At 38.9% G+C, this 25,718-nt stretch overlaps 1 protein-coding gene across 10 annotated transcripts in view; it reads right to left on the minus strand.

The window, feature by feature from the left end:
• Positions 1 to 6,986: 6,986 nt before the first annotated feature.
• Positions 6,987 to 25,718, minus strand: part of SHPRH (SNF2 histone linker PHD RING helicase) — a 90,677-nt gene continuing 71,945 nt past the window's right edge. For all 10 annotated transcript variants that reach the window (XM_086316614.1, XM_086316613.1, XM_086316622.1 and 7 more), the window contains 5 exons: positions 19,587 to 19,679; positions 18,590 to 18,676; positions 17,641 to 17,819; positions 10,607 to 10,687; positions 6,987 to 9,215 (listed from right to left, as the gene is read on the minus strand). In XM_086316614.1, the coding sequence (XP_086172740.1) occupies positions 9,119 to 9,215; positions 10,607 to 10,687; positions 17,641 to 17,819; positions 18,590 to 18,676; positions 19,587 to 19,679 (537 nt within the window). In that variant the 3' untranslated portion in view covers positions 6,987 to 9,118. The remainder of the gene's footprint in view (positions 9,216 to 10,606; positions 10,688 to 17,640; positions 17,820 to 18,589; positions 18,677 to 19,586; positions 19,680 to 25,718) is intronic.

The raw sequence follows: 25,718 nt of genomic DNA on the forward strand, positions 1-25,718 counted from the left end.
GCACACACACAGGGTGTATGTACACAGAGGAGAGACCGTGGGAGGACACCCTGATCTTCCAACTTCTAGCCTCCAGAACGGTGAGAAATAAATGTATGTGTTTTAAGACAACCAGTCTGTGGTATTTTGTTATGGAAGCCCTAGATGACTAATATGCTTAGGAGTGGAATTGCTGGGTCATGTGGTAACTCTATGTTTAACAATGTGCAGAACTGCCAAATTATCCACAAGCAGGTCTTCATATGAATGTGTTTTGTTTTTAGTAAACACACAGGAGTGGCAGAGCTGAAAGTATTATGTTTAACTTTTTAAGAAATGGACAAACGGTTTTCCAAAGAGACTGTGCCACTTCACATTCCCACCAGCAGTGTGTCCAAGTTCCAACTTTCCATTTCCGTGCCCAAACTTGTCATTGTGTTTTGATTATAGTCATCCCAGTGGGTGTGAAATGGTACTTCATTATGTGTTTCTTTTTTTTCCCCACAGGGTTTATTTATTTGTGTGAGTCTTTTTTCCCCCATAGGATTTATTTATTTATTTTTTGAGCCCTTTTAGGTTCATAGCAACGTTGAGCAGAAAGTACAGTGTTCCCAGGAAACTCCCATCCATGTCTACCCCACCTCAACTCTCCCACTTATCAATATCACATGTCAGAGTGGTAACCTTGCAATTTATTACAATTGATGAAACCTATTTTGTCACATCATTATCACCCAGGGTCCATAGTTTATATTCGGTTTCACTCTTGGTGGTGTAGACGATGTAAAATAACACGCATCCACTGTGGTAGTTGTCCTATGGAATTGTTTCACCGCTCTCAAAGTCCTCTGTGCTCTGCTTACTCATTCCTCTCCCCTCCCCCAACCTCTTCATTAGGGTTTTGATGGTTTTTATATTTTCCTAGTGACTAATGTCATTCATCATCTTTCCATGTGCTTATGGCCACTTTTCTCAGAGGGGAGATACAGGTCAAGTTGTACAAACTGTCAGTTATAAGTATGTACAGTATGATGGCTGTAGTTCCGTGTCTCTACATCTGCCTGTATTCACAGGTGGGTTCCTCACCCCTAGCATCAGCTGGGAAGCCCCGTTAGTGATATAATATTGTGCCAATATGAAATATACATATTTTTAAAAGTAATTTTATAGAACTTTTAGGTTTATTAAGGTTTTGGTATCTTCATTTTGAAATAAAACATGTCTATTAAAAATTCCTTTGCCTATTTAAAAATTGGATTGTCTTATTACTGAATATCAGTGCTTTTTAATTTTTTTAATATCAGTGCTTTTTAAAGGTCCAGTTTGCCTCTAACTGAAAAGGAAAATAACCCATTATTTCGTCTAGTATGAGAGAAACACTATAGTGTGTTATCCTGAATGGTGGTCTTCTGAGCAGGTTTCACTGTTCCTTCATGTCTGGGATCCACTGACTGTCAAAGTAGCTGACTTGTGATTTCAGGGCAGAGGCACCACTTTTCTTGGCAGCTGGACTCATAGGAGTCCAGAAGAAACAAATAGCTTTTGGCAATTTTCAATAAATCTTATGTAATAGTGTAACAGTTTCTGATATCACAATCAGAGAATAGAATCAAACAGCACATCTTACTATTAAATACGAAACACACAGGAAAAGCACAGGTAGAGGAAAAGCATGAAACGATTTTCATGTTCATCAGCTTGTTCTCTTTATCAGACAGGATGTTTGCCGACTTTGGTAACCCACACAACTCTCCTCTAGGGTGAAGAGTGTTTATCAGTTATTCCAACCAATTACATTCCGCAACTGTTAACTGTACCATTGGCAAAACCCTGGTGTTGGGAAAGACTGAGGGCAGGACGAGGGGGCAACAGAAGATGAGATGGTTGGATGGCATCATCGACTCAATGGACATGAGTTTGGGCAAACTCTGGGAGATAGGGATGGACAGGGAGGCCTGTTGTGCTACAGTCCATGGGGCTACAGAGAGTTAGACATGGCTGAGCAACTAAAAAACAACAGCAAAAGTTTACTGCACACCCAACAACAAACATTTAATGCCTTTTCTACTGAATTCATTGAGTTGCTTGATGTTTTTAGAAAGAAATAGATGCATTCTATGTTTACTCACTTTTTAGAAAAGGAAATAGCAGCCTCCCTTTTTTGGTATTTATTATTCATTTGGCTAAAGAGATTCTGGAACTTAGCACTGAATATTTTGGCAGAAAGAAAATCTAAAATGGAAAATGCCATGGTGATTTAACTACCGGATTTAAAAGAGCCTTAAAGTTCACTTGTACTTAAAAACTTTCAGAATTTCACTAACTCCTTTTGAGAACTCATGTTGTGTTCAAAATTTCCTTTCTCCATGGAGAATCAATGTCGTAACGGATGCTTCAGGCCTTTTCTCTGACTTCAGTAAACCAGCTCCTCCCTGCCGGTGTCTTATAAGGATGAAATTCTTCACCGCAACTATTTTACCTTTTAACATGAGTAGCTCTCATGTTCACTTACATAGGTGACATGTGACTGCCATATAAATGGATGGGAATAAAGGTGTTGGTCTGCATATTAAATAAGAGGAAACTTAATTCATCTTTTATAAAAAACCCTCCACTCTGAATGAGTTCCAATATCTTCTTTCCACACCTTAATGGACCTCCTTGCCGATCCCTGGAATGTGTCCATTGGAGTCCACTTACTGAGCCAACGATACTCATGAACTATCCTTTCTTTGGGGTGCAATCTTTATTCTTTAAATGTTTAAGTCACAGTTAAACAGTTTTGAGTATATATATATTTTAGAAACATTACAATGGTATTCAAAAGTGGTAGCATAAACCGTATCACCCATTTGTTTCTCCAAGGATAGTCTGGATCAAGAGTTCAACCAGAGAAACAAAACCTATTGGAGATACATATTCAAGGATTTATTAGAAGGCACTGGCTGATGTGATTGTGGAGGCTGGCTAGGTAAGTCTGAAGTCCAGAGGGAAGGCCATCAGGAAGGACATGAGGCATGAGCTGAAGTTGCTGTCCATGGGTAGAATTTCTCCTGGGAAGTCTCATGTCTGCTTGGAAAGACTCTCAACTGATTAAATTAAGCCTTCCCAGCTCATCTAGAATAACTTACTTTAAAGCCAGCCGATTATGGACACTACCTATCTACGAAAACATTTCATAGCCACACAGTATCTGATCAGTCGAGACTGCAGCCTGGACAAAATGACTCATAAATATGACCATCACAGGTGACAATAATTTCTGTGCTCATGGGGCAGTCACAGAATATCACTTGTTTACATTCATGTGGACACAACTTTCAAAAGCTGTTACATGCAACCTCAATCATTTCTTTTTTTTTTTAACAAAGTATAAGATATAAAATTAAATGGAACTCTTTGTTTTATAGTCTACTAGACTTGCAAACACTGCTGCCTCTGTGTGGACAGACTTCTTCCTACAATAGGCCTTTGGCCATGATCAACAAAATTGTGTATACAGCAACTTACAATGTGGCCAGAAAAATTTGCCCATTTCCTGCCTTGCTCCTGCTGAGGAGACACTGGAGTTAATTTAAAAATAGGCTATTATAGTTTTCAAAATTTTTGGTCTCAGGATCTGTAGGTGCATCAAAACTATTGAGGACTCTGAAGGGCTTTTGTTTATATGGGTTATACTTGTCAGTTTGCTTTGCTTTGCTTGCCTGCTCAGTCATGTCTGACTCTGCGACTCCATGGACTGTAGCCCACCAGGCTTCTCTGTTCATGGGATTATCCTGGGAAGAATCCTGGAGTGGGTTCCTCCTCCAGGGGATCTTCCTAACCCAGGCATAGAATCCTAGTCTCCTATGGCTCCTGCACTGGCAGGCGGATTCCTTACTACCTGAGCCACCTGGGAAGCTGGTTTGGTCTGCTACAAAACTCCCTCCAGGAACCTGAAGACTGTACACAGGGGGACTTCCCCTCTGAAGCTCATCTGGGGAAACTCTTCCTCTTTCTAAGGAAATCTGGGGACAAATGTCTGCTCCCCAAGGCACTGGAAGGATCAGTCATCAGAAATGTGAGGCATACGAATCACAGATGTGGAAAGATCCCATGTGCTGAAAATAGGTTCTTGCTCAAAATTGTGTTTTGAATAGAATCTATTGAGGGTTTGGAACATAAGAGCAGGTTTACTAGGAGACAAAGATACCACAGGGGTTTGGAGATTAAGCTCTTTAAGGCTGAAGGGATGGAATATTTGAATGGCAGAAAGAAAAAGTTACTGAATAATTTAGTCATCCGTACAAAGAATTGTTACCCAGGTAATGGAGCTTAAATTTTATTTCTGTTTTGCAAGGAAAAACCATAAGCTGTAGTACGAAAGATTTGGTTCCAATGTAACAGTTTTAATGCACAAAATCAGTCTTGAGAGTCATTGATATTAAATAATGGAATAGGGTTCAACAGATGGTACAGGACCTTCAAAGATAAAGTATGCAGGGCTCTGAAAGGCTGACGGAAGGCAAAGGCAAGTTGGAGATGTCAGCTTTGGTCCTGGCCAACTTCTCCTGCTGTTTTCTGTATATGGTAGTCTGTTAACTCAGAGGCAACACCACATACCCACTGTGAGAACCGAGTTCCCTTTGTGGTTTATCCATTACTCCTTCCTTTAAAGGAAGCCTCCCAGGTGGTTCATATTCAACCCTTATGTGTGACAGCATTTATGTGAAATTCACAACGCAGTGAAGGTACACAGAAATTCTTGTACATTATACAAAATGTAGAGCTGACTGATCCCACTTTGAAGAAGCATTATGGAAGATTAGATTTTCTTTACCAGAGTAGACAGGTTTAAAACATATTGCTTGTACTGTTTCATTTTAGTAGCATGTCATTTTTATATTGCTATGCCAGTAAGAAATTAAGAAATAGCATATAATTGTGGGATTTTGTTTAAATTCTAGAAAAATTGGAAGATACTTTTTATTCAGCTTAAAAAGGCCTGAGCTCTTTTAGCACAGGTGATTTTTGCATTTCTCAAAGATTATCCTATAGTTTAATAAACATAAAAAAACTCAAGCACAACTAAATATTGGGAGAACTTGTAAAGGAGAGCACAAGATTTAAAAGACATCATTTGTTTGTCTACTTAACAGGGTAACTTGGGTTGATGATTAATCTTGCATTGTTAAATTCAAATCCTAAATATTTTGACAAATTCTGTCAAGTTTGATAACTATTTGTAAAGAATTTGTGGTTGTATGTTGAATTATCATGTAGAGAGTTTTAAGTTTATTAATACAGTATAAAAGGGACCAATCCCTAACAAGCTATCTCTAAAACATGGGCCATTCTGCTGAGATCACAAAGAGAAAAGCTGAAGCTGCAATAAATATGGTAAAGGTACCCAAGTGTGAAGTAAGAGACTAAGGAATTAGGTGTATTTCACATTATAGGGCTTCATTTTATATATATAAGTCTTTTCAGTCCTAGTAAGGTTACTTGGATTCATTTAAGAGAGATGCAGGGCTTTCCTGGTGGCTCACTGGGTAAAGAATCCGCCTGCCAATGCAGGAGACTCGGGTTTGATCCTGACCTGGGAAGATCCCACATGCTGTGAAGCAACTAAGCCTGTGAACCACAAGTATCGAGCCTGTGCTCTACAGCACAGGGCGAGCCTATGTGCTGCAGCTACTGAAGCTGGAATGCCCTAGAGCCCGTGCTCCACAACAAGAGCAGCCACTGCGATAAGCTTGTGCACCGCAACCAAGAGTAGCCCCCAGCTCACCGCAGCCAGAGAAAAAGCCATGTAGCAACAAAGATCCAGCACAACCAGAAATAAATAAATTAAACAAAAAAGAGAGACATACAGTCCCAGTAACACTTCAGCTCACTAAGGACTTGAATTACCTTATTATTTTCTCTTTATGGTTCATTAATAAAGTACTCATTTAAGAACAACTATTTTTAAGTACGGTGATATTTCAGAAAATATAAAAAGACAGGAGGGAAAAAAAAGCCCTTTGTTTGCAGCCAAGATGTGGAGACTAGATTGGAATTTATTTTGAACAATTATTTGGGAGAACTGTCACAACTATAAGAAATGCTGGACTGGATGAAGCACAAGCTGGAATCAAGACTGCCGGGAGAAATATCAATAACCTCAGATATGCAGATGACACCACCCTTATGGCAGAAAGTGAAGAACTAAAGAGTCTCTTGAGGAAAGTGAAAAAGTTAGCTTAAAACTCAACATTCAGAAAACTAAGATCATGGCATTCAGTCCCATCACTTCATGGCAAATAGATGGGGAAACAGTGAGAGACTTTTTTTCTGGGCTCCAAAATCACTGCAGATGGTGACTGCAGCCATGAAATTAAAAGATGCTTCCTCCTTGGAAGAAAGCTATGACCAATCTAGACAGCTTATTAAAAAGTAGAGACATTACTTTGCCAAAAAAGGTCCGTCTAGTCAAAGCTATGGTATTTCCAGTAGTCACATATGGATGTGAGAGTTGGACTATAAAGAAAGCTGAGTGCTGAAGAACTGATGCTTTTGAACTGTGGTGTTGGAGAAGACTCTTGAGAGTCCGTTGGACTGCAAGGAGATCCAACCAGTCCATCCTAAAGGAAATCAGTCCTGAATTCATTGCAAGGACTGGTGCTGAAGCTGAAATTTCAATACTTTGGCCACCTGATGCGAAGAACTGACTCATTTGAAAAGACCCTGATGCTGGGAAAGACTGAAGGCAGGAGGAAAAGGGGATGACAGAGGATGAGATGGTTGGATGGCATCACCAACTCAATGGACATGAGTTTGAGTAAGCTCTGGGAGTTGGTGATGGACAGGGAGGCCTGGAGTGCTGCAGTCCATGGGGTTCCAAAGAGTCAGACATGACTGAGTGACTGAACTGTCAGAACTATTTTGAAGAAAGAATGTCTATAAAATATAGGGTTCTGTGGTTTAAACAATTTTGACACCTTTTGTTGAAAGACCAAAACAAACAAAAAATGAAAACCCAGCAGTATGTTCTATGGATCAGAAATTTAATAAATGCCCGAATTTCAATTTACACTAAAATATTTATTTAATTGATGACATTTTACAGAAATAAATAAGAGCAGTTTTTCTCTAATACAGATAGGTATATTTATCTATTTATATTTTTATATTTCTCTTTATACAAAATTGAAGCATTATCAAATTACTTTCCCTAAAACTGTAGCGCAAAAAAGAATACTAGGAAACAGAAAGAAATACTGAAACATGTTCATCATTAAATTAGAACCAAGGGCCTTCTGAATTGCAGCAAGTTATGATTTAGAGAAAGAACATGAGATTTGGAGCCAAGGACCTGGGCTCCACTGTTTACTTGCTATGTGTCATAGGCATATTTCTCAGTATTTCTGAATCTCACTTCTCCACTTTTAAAACAGGAATGTTACAAATTTCATCAACTTCACAGGACTGGTGGGCAAATTAAACACATAAATGTATAGGAAAGCTCTTTATAACACATAAAGAGCTACAAAAATAATAGTTTTGTCTAATTTCATATAAAAGAATCAATGCATATCTTCCTTCAACTGAAGAATAAGCACCAGAAGTGTGTGTGTGTTTTCTTCAGTTGGATATGTCACTCTATAAACCAGAATAAGAAAATGCACCTTAACTAAGCACCAAAGCCTCTTGGACAAATGAGATCCAGGGTAAATTCCTGCTAGTTTTCTGGACAACTAAGTAGGAGTTAATGAGTCCTGAGGGTCATTTGAAACTCTGAAGGCTCAAAGAAAATAAATCAAGAACATTTGTATTACATCAAATGGCTAGGATACAACAAGCTACTCCTTATTTAACAATTTCAAAGTCCATTAATTCTTCACAGAAGAAACACTGGGTTATTATCACTTGCAATTATTTGCTTCTGTGAATATGACATTCTCTTGTTACAAAGATCAAATGCCAATCCTTGAGGGAAGTACTAGTGGAATGAAATAACAAACCCTATCATAAACTTAGATATTAGTGGCTAAAAAGTCTAGTTACACAAGAACATAGGAAAGAAAAAGAATCTAAGACATTAGTATGTAATAATGGTTAAAAAAACACACACACAAAAAAACCCTGCCATATTGTTATAATCATAAGAACTGAAATTATAGACATTGCAATATTTACAGATCAATCAAAACGTAAACATTTAGTAACACAAATTAAAAGTAGAGAAAACAGATAATTTTAATTAAACATTAATACACTTAATAAAACTACGTTTACACTGATAATACTTAACATATAATAGAAATACTTAAAGTGTTCAGTGTTTCAATTTTTAGTAGCAAGATACAGAGAAAAGAAGTAATTGTCTAATATTAACTTACTGTTGGAGCTACATTACTCTGAAGTTACTATTTATGGAGTTACAGTCTATAACTACTCAAAGAACTGGGAGCTAATATAATTCACCATCTTTTAAAAATATTACTAATAAGATATTGGTGAATCCTGTGCTAAAGATACTGAAGGCTCTTCCAAAAATGAGATCTATGTTGGTTGAGTATACCGAGTCATATAAAACTAGAATAGTTGAGTTAGTCTCTTATTCTAACTTCTTTTTAAGACTGATCTTATCAAAAGAAAAGTACACAATACCTCTCTTAATTCTCTCAGATAGAGATATTCTTTGGAATAAAAATAAGTATTTTTTTGTGTGTGTGCACGTGTGCAGTTGCTCAGTGGTATCCAACTCTTTTGTGACCACTGTGGACTATATAGCCAGCCAGGCTCCTCTGTCCATGAGATTCTCCAGGCAAGAATACTGGAGTGGGTTGCCATTTCCTCCTCCAAGGGATCTTCCTCGCCCAGGGATCAAACCCATGTTTCCTGCATTGGCAGGTGGATTCTTCATCACTGTGCCACCTGGGGAGCCCAAACATTTTATTAGCAGTGTAAAATTAAAGATCTTGATAGCTATTATGGAAATAGTATATTGAAAAGGACTCAAAAACTACTGGACTGTACAACCAAAAAAGCGATGAATTCATTCAACTAAGAACAGTGTTTACTGACATCTACTGGATTGTTTTACTTATAACTTTATTCTATAAACTATGAAAAATTTAAAATACACTAAAGTCTGGACTGAATCAAGTGTACTTCATTCAAGGTCTTCGGTGTCTTTGGTAAACAGGTCTGCCAGGTCAGCCACGGTCAAGACGGAGGCCTCGGAATGCTTTGCGGAAGGGTTCGTGTGACTGCAGGATTTTTCCAAGTGAGCAAAATCAGAAAGAAACCCCAAGAAATAAATTATTATGTTTGTCTTTATATACTGTTCTGGTCTCATAATAATGTAAGACATAAAAAAATATTAATATTATATTTTTAATATGAGTATGTTCCTAAGTTTTTGTAATTGAGTTATAAGAAACTCCTAGAAGATGATGGGATCATTATTACAACTTGTTAAAATTAGGAAAGATTTCTATATAGCATTTTCAAACTTTTCCATAAAATGTTTTCCTCTGTAGACGTAATAAACAAAACTCCTTGCCAACTACTACTAAGGCTTTCACCTTACAACCTGCCTTCTCAGTATCCAAAGTTCATTTATTTCAAGAAAAATTCAAGCTACTATTTTTATTGAGGCAGCTTAAATATAATCACTGAATTCTGTTATATTTGGAAATACCACCAAGAAAAAGCCTTCATGTTTGAGGCAAAAAGCTTTTGTGGCAGCCTCTTTTCCACAGACCACCAATGAAAAAGAATTTCTGGTTTCTAATGGCTGCTTTACTGTGCAAAGTACTAATACCTCTGCAGAAACCATCCCTTCCAAGGCAATCATCTCTTCTGAGTTTATCTTCCAATCACACCTATCTCACCAGAATTCAGTTAGGCATTAGTTTATGTTTAAAGAAAACATATATTGAAAAAAAACATATTAGGAAGTAAATATTAGGAAGTTTTATGATTCCAAAATTAAGTTTTTAAAATTAAGGCTGTTTTAGTCTTCCTGCTTCTGCTCTGCCTGTAAGAGTAATAATACAATTACCAGCTTAGTTTTAAGTCCACACCTTTTAACTTGCATTAACCAACAAGTGTGCTGTAAGTTTCATGTTACAGATTTCAGACCAAGGCTTTTAGGTTGGGCATAAAGAGACATTTCATTTAAAAAGTAATCCAGCGTGGCAAGGAAATGTAGGATAGTTCTCCCAAAGCCCTCTGCTGGCAAAATGTATATTATACTTTCAAAGTATAATAGCTCTGAAATAAAGTTTCTTTAACAGTAGAATCACTTAAAATATTTTTTTATGTATTGGCTGTTGTTCTTCAGTCTCTAAGTCGTGTCTAACTCTTTGGGACCCCATGGACTGCAGCACTCCAGGCTTCCCTGTCCTTCACTATCTCCCACAGTTTGCTCAAACTTATAATCCCTATTAATAAATTAAGTCAAATATAGAATGCATGGAGTATTAGCTGGGAAATTTTGGATAGGTAAAATGTCATACCTTGCTCTATAAAAAGTATTTGCACTTACATCTTTTGGTTGACTAAGTGATCATCTAGGTGAAGAAGTTCTACACACTTACAACCTTATATGAACAGGAAAACTTCTGCCATCCACTTGAAGTGAACTGTTACCTACCTCCTTTCAGCAGTTTTCAGCATTGCTTGCATTCTTTCTTCTATTGTCGCTTTTATTAAGAATCTGTGTACAATAGTGGGTCTAGAAGGTACATAACAGTGATAAGTTTAAAAACACCTGTAGAACAGTTTAGAATGAATAAACTTCATATATTACATGCTATATATATCAGTCAGTATCTGCTGTGGCAGGTACTAAGCCAGGTGCTGGGGTGAGGGGGTTTGGTCAACAGTGAATACAACAAACTAATCTCAATGAATTGATATCTACAGTATCTACTGAGGGAAGACGTAGTAAAAACACACTATGTAAGACATTTGCAGGTACAGACAAGGTCATGAGGAGGCTGACATATGACCGGAAACATGACTGTTGAGAATAGGTGCCTATAAGCAGAGGAGGAGAGGCAGGAGCAAGCTGACAGAAGCAGCAGTAAATCAGTGCCAAGTCCGAGCACAAGATTCAAAAGTCTGAGAGGCAGAAATAAGGCTAGCAGGGACGAAGCATACAGCGAGGGGGACGGAGGTTGGATTCCCTTCCTGCCCAGCCACCTGCAGGGTGGCTTAATCCTCCTTACCCTGCCCCTAACATAGTATATGTATTTATTTATTATGTTTATTGTTTACCATCTGTCTCTACTGATCCACTACAACTAGTATTTAAGCTAGGTAAGGGCGTCTCAAGTACTTAGAACAGTGCTTGGCATACAGAAGGAGCTCAATAAAAATTTATTGAATGAACAATGTGGATACTGTTGGAGGTAGACAGTTCAAGTTGGTGATGGAAAGATGAGTTACTTCTACTCTGTAGCTGTTTTCCTTTTTCTCCCTCAACAAGGAGGAGGAACAGAGAGACTGCAGATCCTCTCCTTAGAAAGCAGAAAAACCTATATACTAGGGAAGCAAAGTAGGATTGTTAAGCAGTGTTGAGTGGCCTTTATAGACTTGTGATCTTACATCTGAGATAAGCCAACTGTATGCTTTAGAAAACAATTAGGTAACAAGTCAGTGTTTAAAAATATAAGACAAGGCGAAAACAAACAGGGACCTCCCTGGTGGTCCAGTGGTTAAGACGCTGCATTTTCATATCAGGGGGCATGGGTTTGCTCCCCGGTCAGGGTACTAAGATAACATGCAGTGTGGTATGGCCCCAAATCAAACAAAACCACCCCTGTTCCCAACAAAAGCCCAAATCAAACAAAGAAAAAACCCAGTAAGACATAACTACACCGGCGCACTAAGCGCAGGCGGCTGCAACCAGCGCACTAAGCGCGGCCGAGAGGAGCTACCCCATGTCCGAGGTCAGGGGCGGTGGCCGAGAGGAGCTACCTCAGGCCCCAAAGCTCGAGCCCAGGGGCGGCGGCCGGGAGGACCAACCCCACGCCCCCAAGCCTGAGGCCGGGGCATTGGCCGGGAGGACCAACCACATGTCCAAGGAGCCGTGGCTGCCGGGCTCAGGAGGGCCTAGAGGAGCTATCCCATGTTGAAGGTCAGGAAGGGTGGCGGTGACGAGATACCCCTCGTCCAAAGTAAGGAGCAATGGCTGCGCTTTGCTGAGCAGCCGTGAAGAGATACCCCACGCCCAAGGTAAGAGAAGCCTAAGTAAGATGGTAGGTGTTGCAAGAGGGCATCAGAGAGCAGACACACTGAAACCATACTCACAGAAAACTAGTCAGTCTAATCACACTAGGACCACAGTCTTGTCTAACTCAAAGAAACTAAGCCATGCCCGTGGGACAACCCAAGATGGGCGGGTCATTGTGGAGAGATCTGACAGAATGTGGTCTACTGGAGAAGGGAATGGCAAACCAGTTCAGTATTCTTGCCTTGAGAACCCCATGAACAGTATGAAAAGGCAAAATGATAGCATACTGAAAGAGGAATTCCCCAGGTCAGCAGGTGTCCAATACGCTACTGGAGATCAGTGCAGAAATAACTCCAGAAAGAATGAAGGGATGGAGCCAAAGCAAAAAGAATACCCAGCTGTGGATGTGACTGGTGATAGAAGCAAGGTCCGATGCTGTAAAGAGCAATATTACATAGGAACCTGGAAGGTCAGGTCCATGAATCAAGGCAAATTGGAAGTGGTCAAACAAGAGATGGCGAGAGTGAATGTCGACATTCTAGGAATCAGTAAACTAAAATGGATTGGAATGGGTGAATTTAACTCAGATGACCATTATATCTACTACTGTGGGCAGGAATCCCTCAGAAGAAATGGAGTGGCCATCATGGTCAACAAAAGAGTCCAAAATGCAGTACTTGGATGCAATCTCAAAAACGACAGAATGATCTCTGTTTGTTTCCAAGGCAAACCATTCAATATCACAGTAATCCAAGTCTATGCCCCAACCAGTAACGCTGAAGAAGCTGAAGTTGAACGGTTCTATGAAGACCTACAAGATCTTTTAGAACTAACACCCAAAAAAGATGTCCGTTTCATTATAGGGGACTGGAATGCAAAAGTAGGAAGTCAAGAAACACCTGGAGTAACAGGCAAATTTGGCCTTGGAGTACGGAATGAAGCAGGGAAAAGACTAATAGAGTTTTGCCAAGAAAATGCACTGGTCATAACAAACACCCTCTTCCAACAACACAAGAGAAGACTCTATTCATGGACATCACCAGATGGTCAACACCGAAATCAGATTGATTATATCCTTTGCAGCCAAAGATGGAGAAGCTCTATACAGTCAGCAAAAACAAGACTGGGAGCTGACTGTGGCTCAGATAATGAACTCCTTATTGCCAAATCCAGACTTAAATTGAAGAAAGTAGGGAAAACCACTAGACCATTCAGGTATGACCTAAATCAAATCCCTTATGATTATGCAGTGGAAGTGAGAAATAGATTTAAGGGCCTGGATATGATAGAGTGCCTGATGAACTATGGAATGAGGTTCGTGACATTGCACAGGAGACAGGGATCAAGACCATCCCCATGGAAAAGAAAGGCAAAAAAGCAAAATGGCTGTCTGGGGAGGCCTTACAAATAGCTGTGAAAAGAAGAGAAGTGAAAAGCAAAGGAGAAAAGGAAAGACATAAGCATCTGAATGCAGAGTTCCAAAGAATAGCAAGAAGAGATAAGAAAGCCTTCCTCAGCGATCAATGCAAAGAAATAGAGGAAAACAACAGAATGCGAAAGATTAGAGATCTCTTCAAGAAAATTAGAGATATCAAGGGGACATTTCATGCAAAGATGGGCTCAATAAAGGACAGAAATGGTAGGGACCTAACAGAAGCAGAAGATATTAAGAAGAGGTGGCAAGAATACACAGAAGAACTGTACAAAAAAGATCTTCATGACCCAGATAATTACGATGGTGTGATCACTGACCTAGAGCCAGACATCCTGGAATGTGAAGTCAAGTGGGCTTTAGAAAGCATCACTACGAACAAAGCTAGTGGAGGTGATGGAATTCCAGTTGAGCTCTTTCAAATGCTGAAAGATGAGGCTGTGAAAGTGCTGCACTCAATATGCCAGCAAATTTGGAAAACTCAGCAGTGGCCACAGGACTGGAAAAGGTCAGTTTTCATTCCAATCCCAAAGAAAGGCAATGCCAAAGAATGCTCAAACTACCGCACAATTGCACTCATCTCAGATGCTAGTAAAGTAATGTCACAATTCTCCAAGCTAGGCTTTAGCAATATGTGAACTGTGAACTTCCTGATGTTCAAGCTGGTTTTAGAAAAGGCAGAGGAACCAGAGATCAAATTGCCAACATCCGCTGGATCATGGAAAAAGCAAGAGAGTTCCAGAAAAACATCTATTTCTGCTTTATTGACTACGCCAAAGCCTTTGACTGTGTGGATCACAATAAACTGTGGAAAATTCTGAAAGAGATGGAAATACCAGACCACCTGACCTGCCTCTTGAGAAATCTGTATGCAGGTCAGGAAGCAACAGTTAGAACTGGACATGGAACAACAGACTGGTTCCAAATAGGAAAAGGAGTACCTCAAGGCAGTATATTGTCACCGTGCTTATTTAACTTCTATGCAGAGTACATCATGAGAAATGCTGGGCTGGAAGAAGCACAAGCTGGAATCAAGATTGCCAAGAGAAATATCAATAACCTCAGATATGCAGATGACACCACCCTTATGGCAGAAAGTGAAGAGGAACTAAAAAGCCTCTTGATGAGAATGAAAGCGGAGAGTGAAAAAGTTGGCTTAAAGCTCAACATTCAGAAAACGAAGATCATGGCATCTGGTCCCATCACTTCATGGGAAATAGATGGGAAAACAGTGTCAGACTTTATTTTTTTGGGCTCCAAAATCACTGCAGATAGTGACTGCAGCCATGAAATTAAAAGACGCTTACTCCTTGGAAGGAAAGTTATGACCAACCTAGATAGCATATTCAAAAGGAGAGACACTATTTGCCAATGAAGGTTCGTCTAGTCAAGGCTATGGTTTTTCCTATGGTCATGTATAGATGTGAGAGTTGGACTGTGAAGGCTGAGCGCTGAAGAATTGAGGCTTTTGAACTGTGGTATTGGAGAAGACTCTTGAGAGTCCCTTGGACTGCAAGGAGATCCAACCAGTCCATTCTGAAGGAGATCAGCCCTGGGATTTCTTTGGAAGGAATGATGCTACAGCTGAAACTCCAGTACTTTGGCCACCTCATGCGAAGAGCTGACTCACTGGAAAAGACTCTGATGCTGGGAGGGATTGGGGGCAGGAGGAGAAGGGGACGACAGAGGATGAGATGGCTGGATGGCATCACTGACTCGATGGACGTGAGTCTGGGTGAACTCCGGGAGTTGGTGATGGACAGGGAGGCCTGGCATGCTGTGATTCATGGGGTCGCAAAGAGTCGCGCAGGACTGAGCGACTGAACTGAACTGATCTGAACTGACAATTTAAATGTTACTTGGTAGTACTTTAGAACAATCTTGTATTTATTACAATTGTATTACTTTTTCATATTTTGCTTGATGAATGTCTCTTTCCTGCTTAAAATTAAAGTCATCATTTGCTCTCTCAGCCACTGCTTACAGAGCAGGCTGTTTCTGAGTGTGGCATACAAGACCTTACATCTTGCCACTCCTCTGCACATACTTTATACCACAGCAACTTCAAACTCCTGAAGGTCCTGAGAAACATCATGTTGATTTTCTCCTCTGTGTTTCTGCACAAGCAACTCTCTGCTGTGTGAGCACCCTTATCTAGGCCAACTCTGGAGTAATTATTCCTTCAAGACTCAGTCTAATGAAGCCTCTCCTGATCTCTAGGGCACAAGAGTGCACGCTCTTCTTTGTTACCACAGTATTCCTGTTTTTGCACATTCTACTATAATATGTTAAATCATCTGTTTCCTGTATTACATAGTGATCTCCTTGGGGAAACAAGATTATATCTTATTCAATTTGAATCTTCAGGGTACAGCATATTTGTCATCATTGTTTAGTCACTGAGTCATGGTGGACTCTTGTGACTCCACAGACTCTAGTCTGCCAGGCTCTTCTGTCCATTGGATTTCCCAGGCAAGAATACTGGAGTGGGTTGCCATTTCCTCCTCCAGGGGATCCTCTGGACCCAGGGATTGAACCCACATCTCCTGTATTTCAGGCAGATTCATTATTGGTGAGCCCACCAGGGTAGCCTCCAGTGTCTAGAATAATATCTGACATACAGCAAGTGTTCAATCAATATTTATTTAACAAGTGCTTAGTATGGGTGCCACCACCCCTTTGGCAGGAAGTAAAGAGAACTAAAGAGCCTCTTGATGAAAGTGAAAGAGGAGAGTTAAAAAGCTGGCTTAAAATTCAACATTCAAAAAATGAAGATCATGGCATCCGGTCCCATCACTTCAAATAGATGAGGAAAGAATGGAAACAGTAACAGATTTTATTTTCTTGGGTTCCAAAATCACTGCAGATGGTGACTGTAGCCATGAAATTAAAAGATGCCTGCTCCTTGGGAGAAAAGCTATGACAAACCTAGAGAGCATATTAAAAAGCAGAGACATTACTTTGCCAACAAAGATCTGTCCAGTCAAAGCTATGGTTTTTCCAGTGGTCATGTGTGCACGTGAGAGTTGGACCATAAAGAAAGCTGAGTGCTGAAGAACTGATACTTCTAAACTGTGGTGCTGGAGAACACACTTGAGAGTCCCTTGGACTTCAAGGAGATCGAACCAGTCAATCGCAAAGGAAATCAGTCCTGAATATTCACTGGAAGGACTGATGCTGAAGCTCCGATACTTTGGCCACCTGATGTGAACACTGGAAAAGACTCTGATGCTGGGAAAGATTGAAGGCAGGAGGAGAAGGGGACGACAGAGGATGAGATGGTTGGATGGCATCACCAACTTGATGGACATGAGTCTGAGCAAGCTCTAGGAGTTGGTGATGGACAGGGAAGCCTGGCATGCTGTAGTCCATGCGGCTGCAAAGAGTTGGACATGACTAAAGGACTGATTTGTGAGTATGCATGCATTAGAACAAATTGAAAGCATCTAACATCCAGGAGGTAGTGCATCTGAGAGGCTGTATAAAGGATAATTATCCATTCTGAGATTTGAATAAAAGTAGTACATACTACATAATATTTACTATTAGGTTTACTTTAAATAATTATCTCTTATATTAGATCGGGAAGGTTGTACTTTCCTAAAGGGAAGCATTTATAAAAGAGCTATTTGTTTTCAGTTATGCATGAGATATGGCTTCTTTTAAATACTGGCTACTTTAGCCAATCAACAATCAGTTCTTCTCAAAGTTAATGACAGATGCCTTCAGCTTAATAGCTGTCTTAGGTATTTTAAGAAACTATCTTGATGAAGTGACCAGGGTAGCTTCTGAAGAAGGAAAGACAAAAATCTGGGAGAATTTGGGGATTTGCTGTTTGGAGGAGAGTCACTGGAAATCTCAAAATATCTTCTGGTCATATATTAAGAATTGAAAATTTAATATATAAGTAAGTCACTAAAAATGAATAGGTTAAGATGAACATAAATGAAGAGTTTCAATGCTGATCTGTATCTTAGAAACAAGAGCAAATGTGCCTGAGGCTAACTTTAGTCCTTACTTTGTTTGTCCGATCCGGTGCACCCTTCCGATGGCCTGAAGCTCATGGGCAGGGTTCAATATGGGCTCCACCAAGAGCACATGAGTTGCTTCAATGATAGTTAATCCATTAGAACCTGTGTGCAGGGGCAGCAGCAAAATATTGATTTGGGGATCATATTTAAATGCGGACAGGTTCTCCTAAAAAAAGAAAGGTACATTTAAATTTTAGCTGGATAGTTAAAAATAAAAGCAGGATACTATAGCTCATGCTAAAATGCCTAACAGTATCCAGGTCACTGTGAAAGGCAATAATTAAGAAAATTAAATGTAAGATGACAACTTTTAGAAAACAAAATCATGTGGCTTGACTTTAAGAAAAAGAAAGTGTCACACAACCTCTTGTGTTCTGTATAATACGTAGAAGAATCACAAGATACATGTATGTGATGTATGCAAATGAAACTATATGAGCTTAGAGGAAAGAAGGAGTGAGAGAAAGTGCTAGAGTGAGTATAAGAGACATGAATCTGCTAAATTTTCACTTGGTCTTTTTTTGGTGTTTTTCTCTTAGGTTTGTATCTGTCATTGTGCTGAGGGTGAGGTAAGCACAATTTGACCATATGCAGTTTTGCCTAATGCAGTGTTTTTAGAACTTAATTTTAGGGGCATGAGGCCTCTGTCCATTCAAAAGGTATACTATAGGCCATCTTTTCCTATGTTAAAGAAACGGACCTCAAGTCATAAGATCTTTAAATATGGTTTGCCATGGGTATAACTGAATAGATGTAAAGTAAATGCAATTTGTTTACTTTGCCTTTAAATGTTAATCTTATAGTCAATCAAGAACTCAAACTGTTTTTGTGGTTTATATGACACACGACAATAAATGCAAGTAAGCTAGTTAAGAGCAGTTTCAGTTTGTAACTGAATTCACTCCAAAAAACATGAGTAAAGTCTTCTTGACATACCTGAAATGTCTTAACACGACTGATCTGTGCAAATTCCATGTTGTTGTCAGTGAGAGCTTTTGATATAATGTCTAATACATCTTGCCACTAAGAACAGAGAAAACAGAAAACCAAATATTTACACATAGCTTTCATGTAAAAAGGATTTGAAAAGGGACTAAACCAAAGTAAGCTTAACCAAAACCAGCTTCATACCTCAGAATTAAGTAAACAAAAACAAAAACTTCAAGCGTAATACCATTAGTATTATTTTCTATCCTGAAAGATATTTTAAATCAAATGCTGGTTAAAGACAGGGTAAAAAAATGAGCATCTTTAATAAATGAATTAAAATAAACATAATTAATAGAAAATAAATTATGGAATATATAAATAGATGTGGCTATTTATCTTTCAAAAATGAAAACTAGAAGTTCTGCTGCTGCTGCTGCTGCTAAGTCGCTTCAGTCGTGTCCAACTCTGTGCGACCGCAGAGATGGCAGCCCACAAAGCTCCCCCGTCCCTGGGATTCTCCAGGCAAGAACACTGGAGTGGGTTGCCATTTCCTTCTCCAATGCATGAAAGTGAAAAGTGAAAGTGAAGTCGCTCAGTCGTGTCCGACTCTTAGCAACCCCATGGACTACAGCCTACCAGGCTCCTCTGTCCATGTTCTACTCAATACCTTTTATTCAACAGGTTAATTTTCTTTTCCTTAACCAAGTACATTTGTGAAATGACTTTCAAGTTTATAGATTTCAATTTTAAAATAGTAATATAAGAAAATCCCTAAGTAAAATTAATATAAAAATACAGCTATGGGAATTGCTTTGTGAAGCATCATCAAATTTCTCTAAAAACAATTCTATCCAATGGATATAGGAAAAAAAATTTAACAAGGAAAAGTCGATCAGTAATTCTAAATCTCAGTTACATCAGAACATTAACAGTTCATTCTCAGATATAAACTGACTGGAAACAGAGAGCCAGTCCGAGTTAACACCGAGGATGCTGACTGTACCGTTGAGAAGACAAGTGCCTTCGCCCCTGGGTCTCTAAGCTGGATTCTCATCAGAGTTCTGACCACAGCTTCCACTTTTGTAGAATGGCTGCCCTTTGAACACAAAGGAGAAAACCCATTATTATCAAATAAAATCCAATTAACAAGGGAATGGACAGTCAGGGTAAAACACCATCAAAACTGTATGATAGGTACATATATGTTTATTCTTTTTCATTTCATATTTGCTGGAAATTTTCTTCAGCCTCAAACTGCAGAAGTTACAGATTTATACCCCAAGAAAATCAAATATATAAAAGCACTCCAGAAATTCATAAGACCCTAAGGTAAGCTTTTTTAGTTAAGTGGCTATATTTTGCAATTACAAAACTTTGTTATTTTAGATAATTAGAACATATATTTAAAAACATTCATCACTTTAGGTAGTACAGCACTGAAATTGTTCAGAATATAATGAATCAAAACTCTAATGTAAGCAAATAGTAAAGAACATAACCCACAAAAAATCCTTTCTTTTAAAAGGGGCATTACAAAGGACAATGACAGAGGTACCAATGATGTCCACTTGGACAGAGGCAGATTTATACAAAGCTAGATAAACACTTAAAAACTGCTTTTTGTACTCTGCATAACCATTTCTAAGATAAAGGAATAAGAAAATGAAGAAATAACACAAATGTTTTTGAAGCCTTCATTGAGAAAGTTTTCCTCCTAGAATGCTGTGGGAGGATGGTATGACATGGAGCTTAAGGGCATGAGATTTTGAGTGAGATAAATTGAAATTTAATTGCCAGTTCTGCAGCTCCTTAGTTATAAAGATTCTAACCTTTCTAAACCTTAGTTTGTCAAGCAGGGATGATCATTATATCTATTTCCAAAGGTTGCTGTGATGGTTAAAGGAGAAAATGTGTACAAAGAGTTTAGCCCAGTACTCCAAATAGTAGACACTTGGTAACCTTTCAGAGACATAGTATCACCCTACAAGAGGGGTAAATGTTACCAAAAAGTAAAAATATTCCCATATTACTATTGCCCTCACATCACGCCCCCTTACTACTTTTACACAGAGATACTTAAAGGTAAAAATAGAAACAAATAAGGAAGAAAACTTTATTAAGTTTACAGTCACCAACAAAGAATTAAGCAAGATTTTTAAATTCTCATATTAAAGTCCTATATCTACATTTGTTTTTCTGGATATGTAGACTTTCAATTATACTTGAAAGGTTAAAAAGTATAAGGGACCTATTTCAATCTAAAAATTATCTTAAATAAGAGCAAAACCATCTCAAATAAAACAGGAAATTAGCATAAAGTAAGAAACTTCCATGTTCCTTGAAAGGTCTCATTTTCAAAGATATTTTCAGGTGAAACACCAGGATAACTATGAACTCTTCTAAAATTAAGCTGCTTCTTAACAAAAATTTCAAAAGAAAACAGAATAACCTTTTATAAGCAAAATTCCAACCTGGAGTGGTAATCTGTGAGGGAAAAGACTAGAGTTCAGTTCAGTTCAGTCGCTCAGTCATGTCCGACTCTTTGCGACCCCATGGACTGCAGCACACCAGGCCTCCCTGTCCATCACCAACTCCCGGAGCTTACTCAAACTCACGTCCATAGAGTCGGTGATGACATCCAACCATCTCATCCTCTGTTGTCCCCTTCTCCTCCCACCGTCAATCTTTCCCAGCATCAGGGTCTTTTCAAATGAGTCAGTTCTTCGCATCAGGTGGCCAAAATACTGGAATTTCAGCTTCATCATCAGTCCTTCCAATGAATATTCAGGACTGACTTCCTTTAGGATGAACTAACTGGATCTCCTTGCAGTCCAAGGGACTCTCAAGAGTCTTCTCCAACACCACAGTTCAAAAGCATCAATTCTTTGGTGCTCAGCTTTCTTTATAGTCCAACTCTCACATTTGCTTATTAATATACATTTACATTAATTTCATTCTTTTTTGTTCTTACAAATAGTACTTTAGTGACTATACTTAGAGGATTGGGTACGTGTGCACAGAGTTTTTGTTGGATAGGCACATCTAAGTGGAACTGTTGGTCAAAGGTTAAAAAAAAGTTCTTAGATTATTTGGATTGCAGTAGATTCCCTATCACACTGACCCTAGAAATGCTAGAACTTTAAACTATCAACAGTTTAGATGTGCCTGCTTCTTAGTACACTTGTTAAAATTCAATTTTTTGCCAATAGAATAGGTAAAATGAGGAACCAAATTTTCATTTATCTGCATTTTCCTGAGAATAAGCTTGAATATCACTTGCTGGCCATTCAGAATTTCTCTTCTGTGAACTGTCTGTTCATATTCCTTGTCAATAAAAATAAACCGGTTTGTAGGACCACTCAAATACTGCACATGTTAAATTCATGTTGTAAATATTTTCCTACCTTTCTATATGTAGTTCACATTTAATTGTATTAAATGCAATAATGTTAGCAAAAGTGCTGTATTAACACATTATATTAGTTTCAGTAACTCACAAATGCTTGATGAATGGTATGTGGATTTATAAACTAGATGTTTTTTGACTTTTAGGCTTTTCTGTGTTTGACATTTAAATTTGTCTTTCATAAGGGAAAGATGAGAGATTTTATTTGGAAAGGAACAGCTTTTTCCTTAATTAATTGCCCTGCGATGGTTCTATGTGGTATCATTTGATACGATATCAAACCTGAGTATAGAATACTTCTGTCATTTATCAGTTGATATACTGCTTGAAAACAAGGACTAAATGGCATTTACTTTTATATCTCTTAGAGCTGTGCATGGTCTTCCATAAATAGTATACACTCAATCAATTTACTTAATGTAAAAGAAAATTTAATATGTATTTTTAAAGTTCTCAATCCCAAACAAACCTGAGTAAAACAATACAGATAAAATGAAAATACAAGAGGTTAGAATATAATTTAAAACTCTCAACATATTTTTTTATTCATTCAGAATGATCAACAATAGCCAAATCAAATCTTGTGATTGATCTCTATCACTTTCCCAGACAGACTCAAGTAAGAACAGTCATGAAAGACAGGCAAATTTAATCTAACACAAAGCAAGCTTGAGGAGGATTTTGGGTTAGTAATATGTAATGAAATCTAGGGAACTGGTCTTAAAAGAAGTCACTCATTGGAAGGTGGTACCATTTCATTCAGGTTTATCAACTCATTTTTTTTCACTTACCTATCAGCAGTGATTGGAGAGGTTAATAAAGTCAGCAAACCCTGTGGACTTTTAGTTCAAATCCTTACGATCAGAGATCCTTATTCTTAACTTTCTTTTCTCTTTTCTGCTTGTGCCTTTTTTTCCCTTCCAAGTGAAAAGCAAAAGTCCCAAAATAATACTGAAAAGACCATGGTTGGTCTAAGAGCAGAGTCAATAACAGTAATCAAAGAGATAGGCAGACTTTCTTCTGTGTCATCCTTCTATCATTCAATCCCTCCAACATATCAGGTAAGTTCACGTTTGATTATTTATATCATTCAACAAAAATTTTCTGTGCACCTAAGTGACAAGAACTACAGTAGGCACTGGATGTACAAAGATGAAGATACTCCCTTATTCCCAAATGCATACAGTCTAACGTATGTTACAGAATATGGAGAGAAGCAAAGGAAAATCTTATACTGCTGGGCTGGCTTGGAAGTGACTTAAGTGAATGCTTTATTATACCAGCTTAATAAACATTATCTACATTCTACTGTTCTTCTTAATGTTTCTTTTTATCTCATATACATAAATGAACTTTGGCTCAAATCTGCCAGTTTCTGAAGAGACTACACAATGTGGTCACTGCTACAGAAAAGAAACATTCACTTTGTTGAACAGACTGAAACAGGAAGAAGGTGATGGATTACATACAGGTTATATCTGTATAGGAGGCGATCACAGAAAAGGCAAAAAAGATATGGGAGAGGAGAAAGGGATGTCAATCTATCCCTGTGCAAGGTGTTAAGAGAGTATAAATATTCTCAAGACATGTAAACTGGTAGCCTTAATCCAACCCAGCTTATGTTTTAGCCATGTCAGTCAACACACAGATGAAAAGTTAGGCTGGAATTAGGAGGGTGCATAGGAATAGAACCCCCCCCCACTACTGCTAGATTATTCCTTAATATATGAGATTGATAAAGTTGCATTTAATTATAGCACCTCTGTCCTTTTCTATTGTTTTGTCCCTTTCCTCATTCCTATCCTTTCTTGATAGTCTAGTTTTTCCAGATACATATCTGCCAACCCTGACTCTATGATTAATGCTCAGTTTTTGTTTCTGAAACATCAGTGACCAAGCCCGAGCTCTGGAATAGAGACCCTTCATTTGTCCTCTGCCTCTCTACACTGGATCTTTGTGGCCATTCTCTCTGAGACACAAGTTCTCTCTGAGGTCAACGAGGAACTATGAAAAGAGACATATGAAGTGCAACCATGCAGACCAAGCCAGTGCCTCTCCTGGTTTTCCTCTCATGTGGTAAGCAGCCAAGAGCATTATAATAGTTAATACTGAAGAAAAAGAATTTGGAATTTTCCTTCTTTACAACAGAAGGATCTTATAAAATATTCTTTATGAAGATTTTTGCTCACCTGATTATAATTTAATGAGCAAAACCAGACTAGATCTTGAAGCTACATACACAGGTCTTTCACTTTTCGGAAAATTAAATACAAAGTTAAAAGCTCCAGATCACTGGGTCAAGGCAATGAAAAAAAGTAGGGCTCCATTACCAATAAAGGTTAACAAAAAATTTCTCATGAAATCTGGCCTAGAGGCTGTCTACTAGCATAACTAAAATCAGAAAGGTCATGTAGCTTCTTATCTATTGTTGAGTTCAGTTCAGTAGCTCAATCGTGTCCGACTCTTTTCGACCCCATGAATTGCAGCACGCCAGGCCTCCCTGTCCATCACCAACTCCCGGAGTTCACTCAGACTCACGTCCATTGAGTCAGTGATGCCATCCAGCCATCTCAACCTCTTGTTGTCCCCTTCTCCTCCTGCCCCCAATCCCTCCCAGCATCTGAGTCTCTTCCAATGACTCAACTCTTCACATGAGGTGGCCAAAGTATTGGAGTTTCAGCTTTAGCATCATTCCTTCCAAAGAAATCCCAGGGCTGATCTCATTCAGAATGGACTGGTTGGATCTCCTTGCAGTCCAAGGGACTCTCAAGAGTCTTCTCCAACACCACAGTTCAAAAGCATCAATTCTTCGGTGCTCAGCCTTCTTCACAGTTCAACTCTCACATCCATACATGACCACAGGAAAAACCATAGCCTTGACTAGACGGACCTTTGTTGGCAAAGTAATGTCTCTGCTTGTAAGCAGGTATAATTAACATTTTTTAAAAATCAGAGTTAAATTTGATTGGAGTGTGCAGTTCTATACTCTCAGGCTCTTATAAAATTCTGAAATCATAGACTCTGCGTTAAAAGCTGTTAAATGTGTTAGAAGGATAGAAAACTCAGTTTTGTTTCTATCATATATGTAGGAGACTAAAAGAATTCTAACAATAAAGCAATCAAGTAATATTTAATTTATTTAGACTTTGATCAACCCCTCTCCTCCAGAATGGGTCTAAATATTTTACCAATGCAACTTGGTGAGAGGTACTGCTTTTTATTCCCTGAGATCTTACTACTGGGGAAAGAGGGTGCACCTTAGAAAAATCCATGAGTATGGTAGAGAAGACAGACTGCAGTTGGCTTCACACTATTCCCTCCACATCTATGTCCTATCTGTTGAGACCCGTGACTTGGAGAAGGAAGAACAGACATGGTATGTTCCAAATGGAGCAGCAAAATGCTACTTGTACTTGATTCATATAAACAAAAGAAAAACAGTGCTCTAATGGCACCCTACTCCAGTACTCCTGCCTGGAGAATCCCATGGACGGAGGAGCCTGGTGGGCTGCAGTCCATGGGGTCGCAGAGGGTCGGACACGACTGAGCGACTTCACTTTCACTTTTCACTTTCATGCACTGGAGAAGGAAATGGCAACCCACTCCAGTGTTCTTGCCTGGAGAATCCTAGGGACGGGGGAGCCTGGTGGGCTGCAGTCTGTGGGGTCGCACAGAGTCGGACACGACTGAAGCGACTTAGCAGCAGCAGCAGCATGACTAGAAAGTTAG

Source organism: Bos grunniens, chromosome 9 (genome assembly GCF_055505025.1).
Source record: "Bos grunniens cultivar Pamir isolate PY7600 chromosome 9, Bosgru_T2T1.0, whole genome shotgun sequence".
In the NCBI taxonomy this organism is placed as follows: Eukaryota; Metazoa; Chordata; class Mammalia; order Artiodactyla; family Bovidae; genus Bos; species Bos grunniens.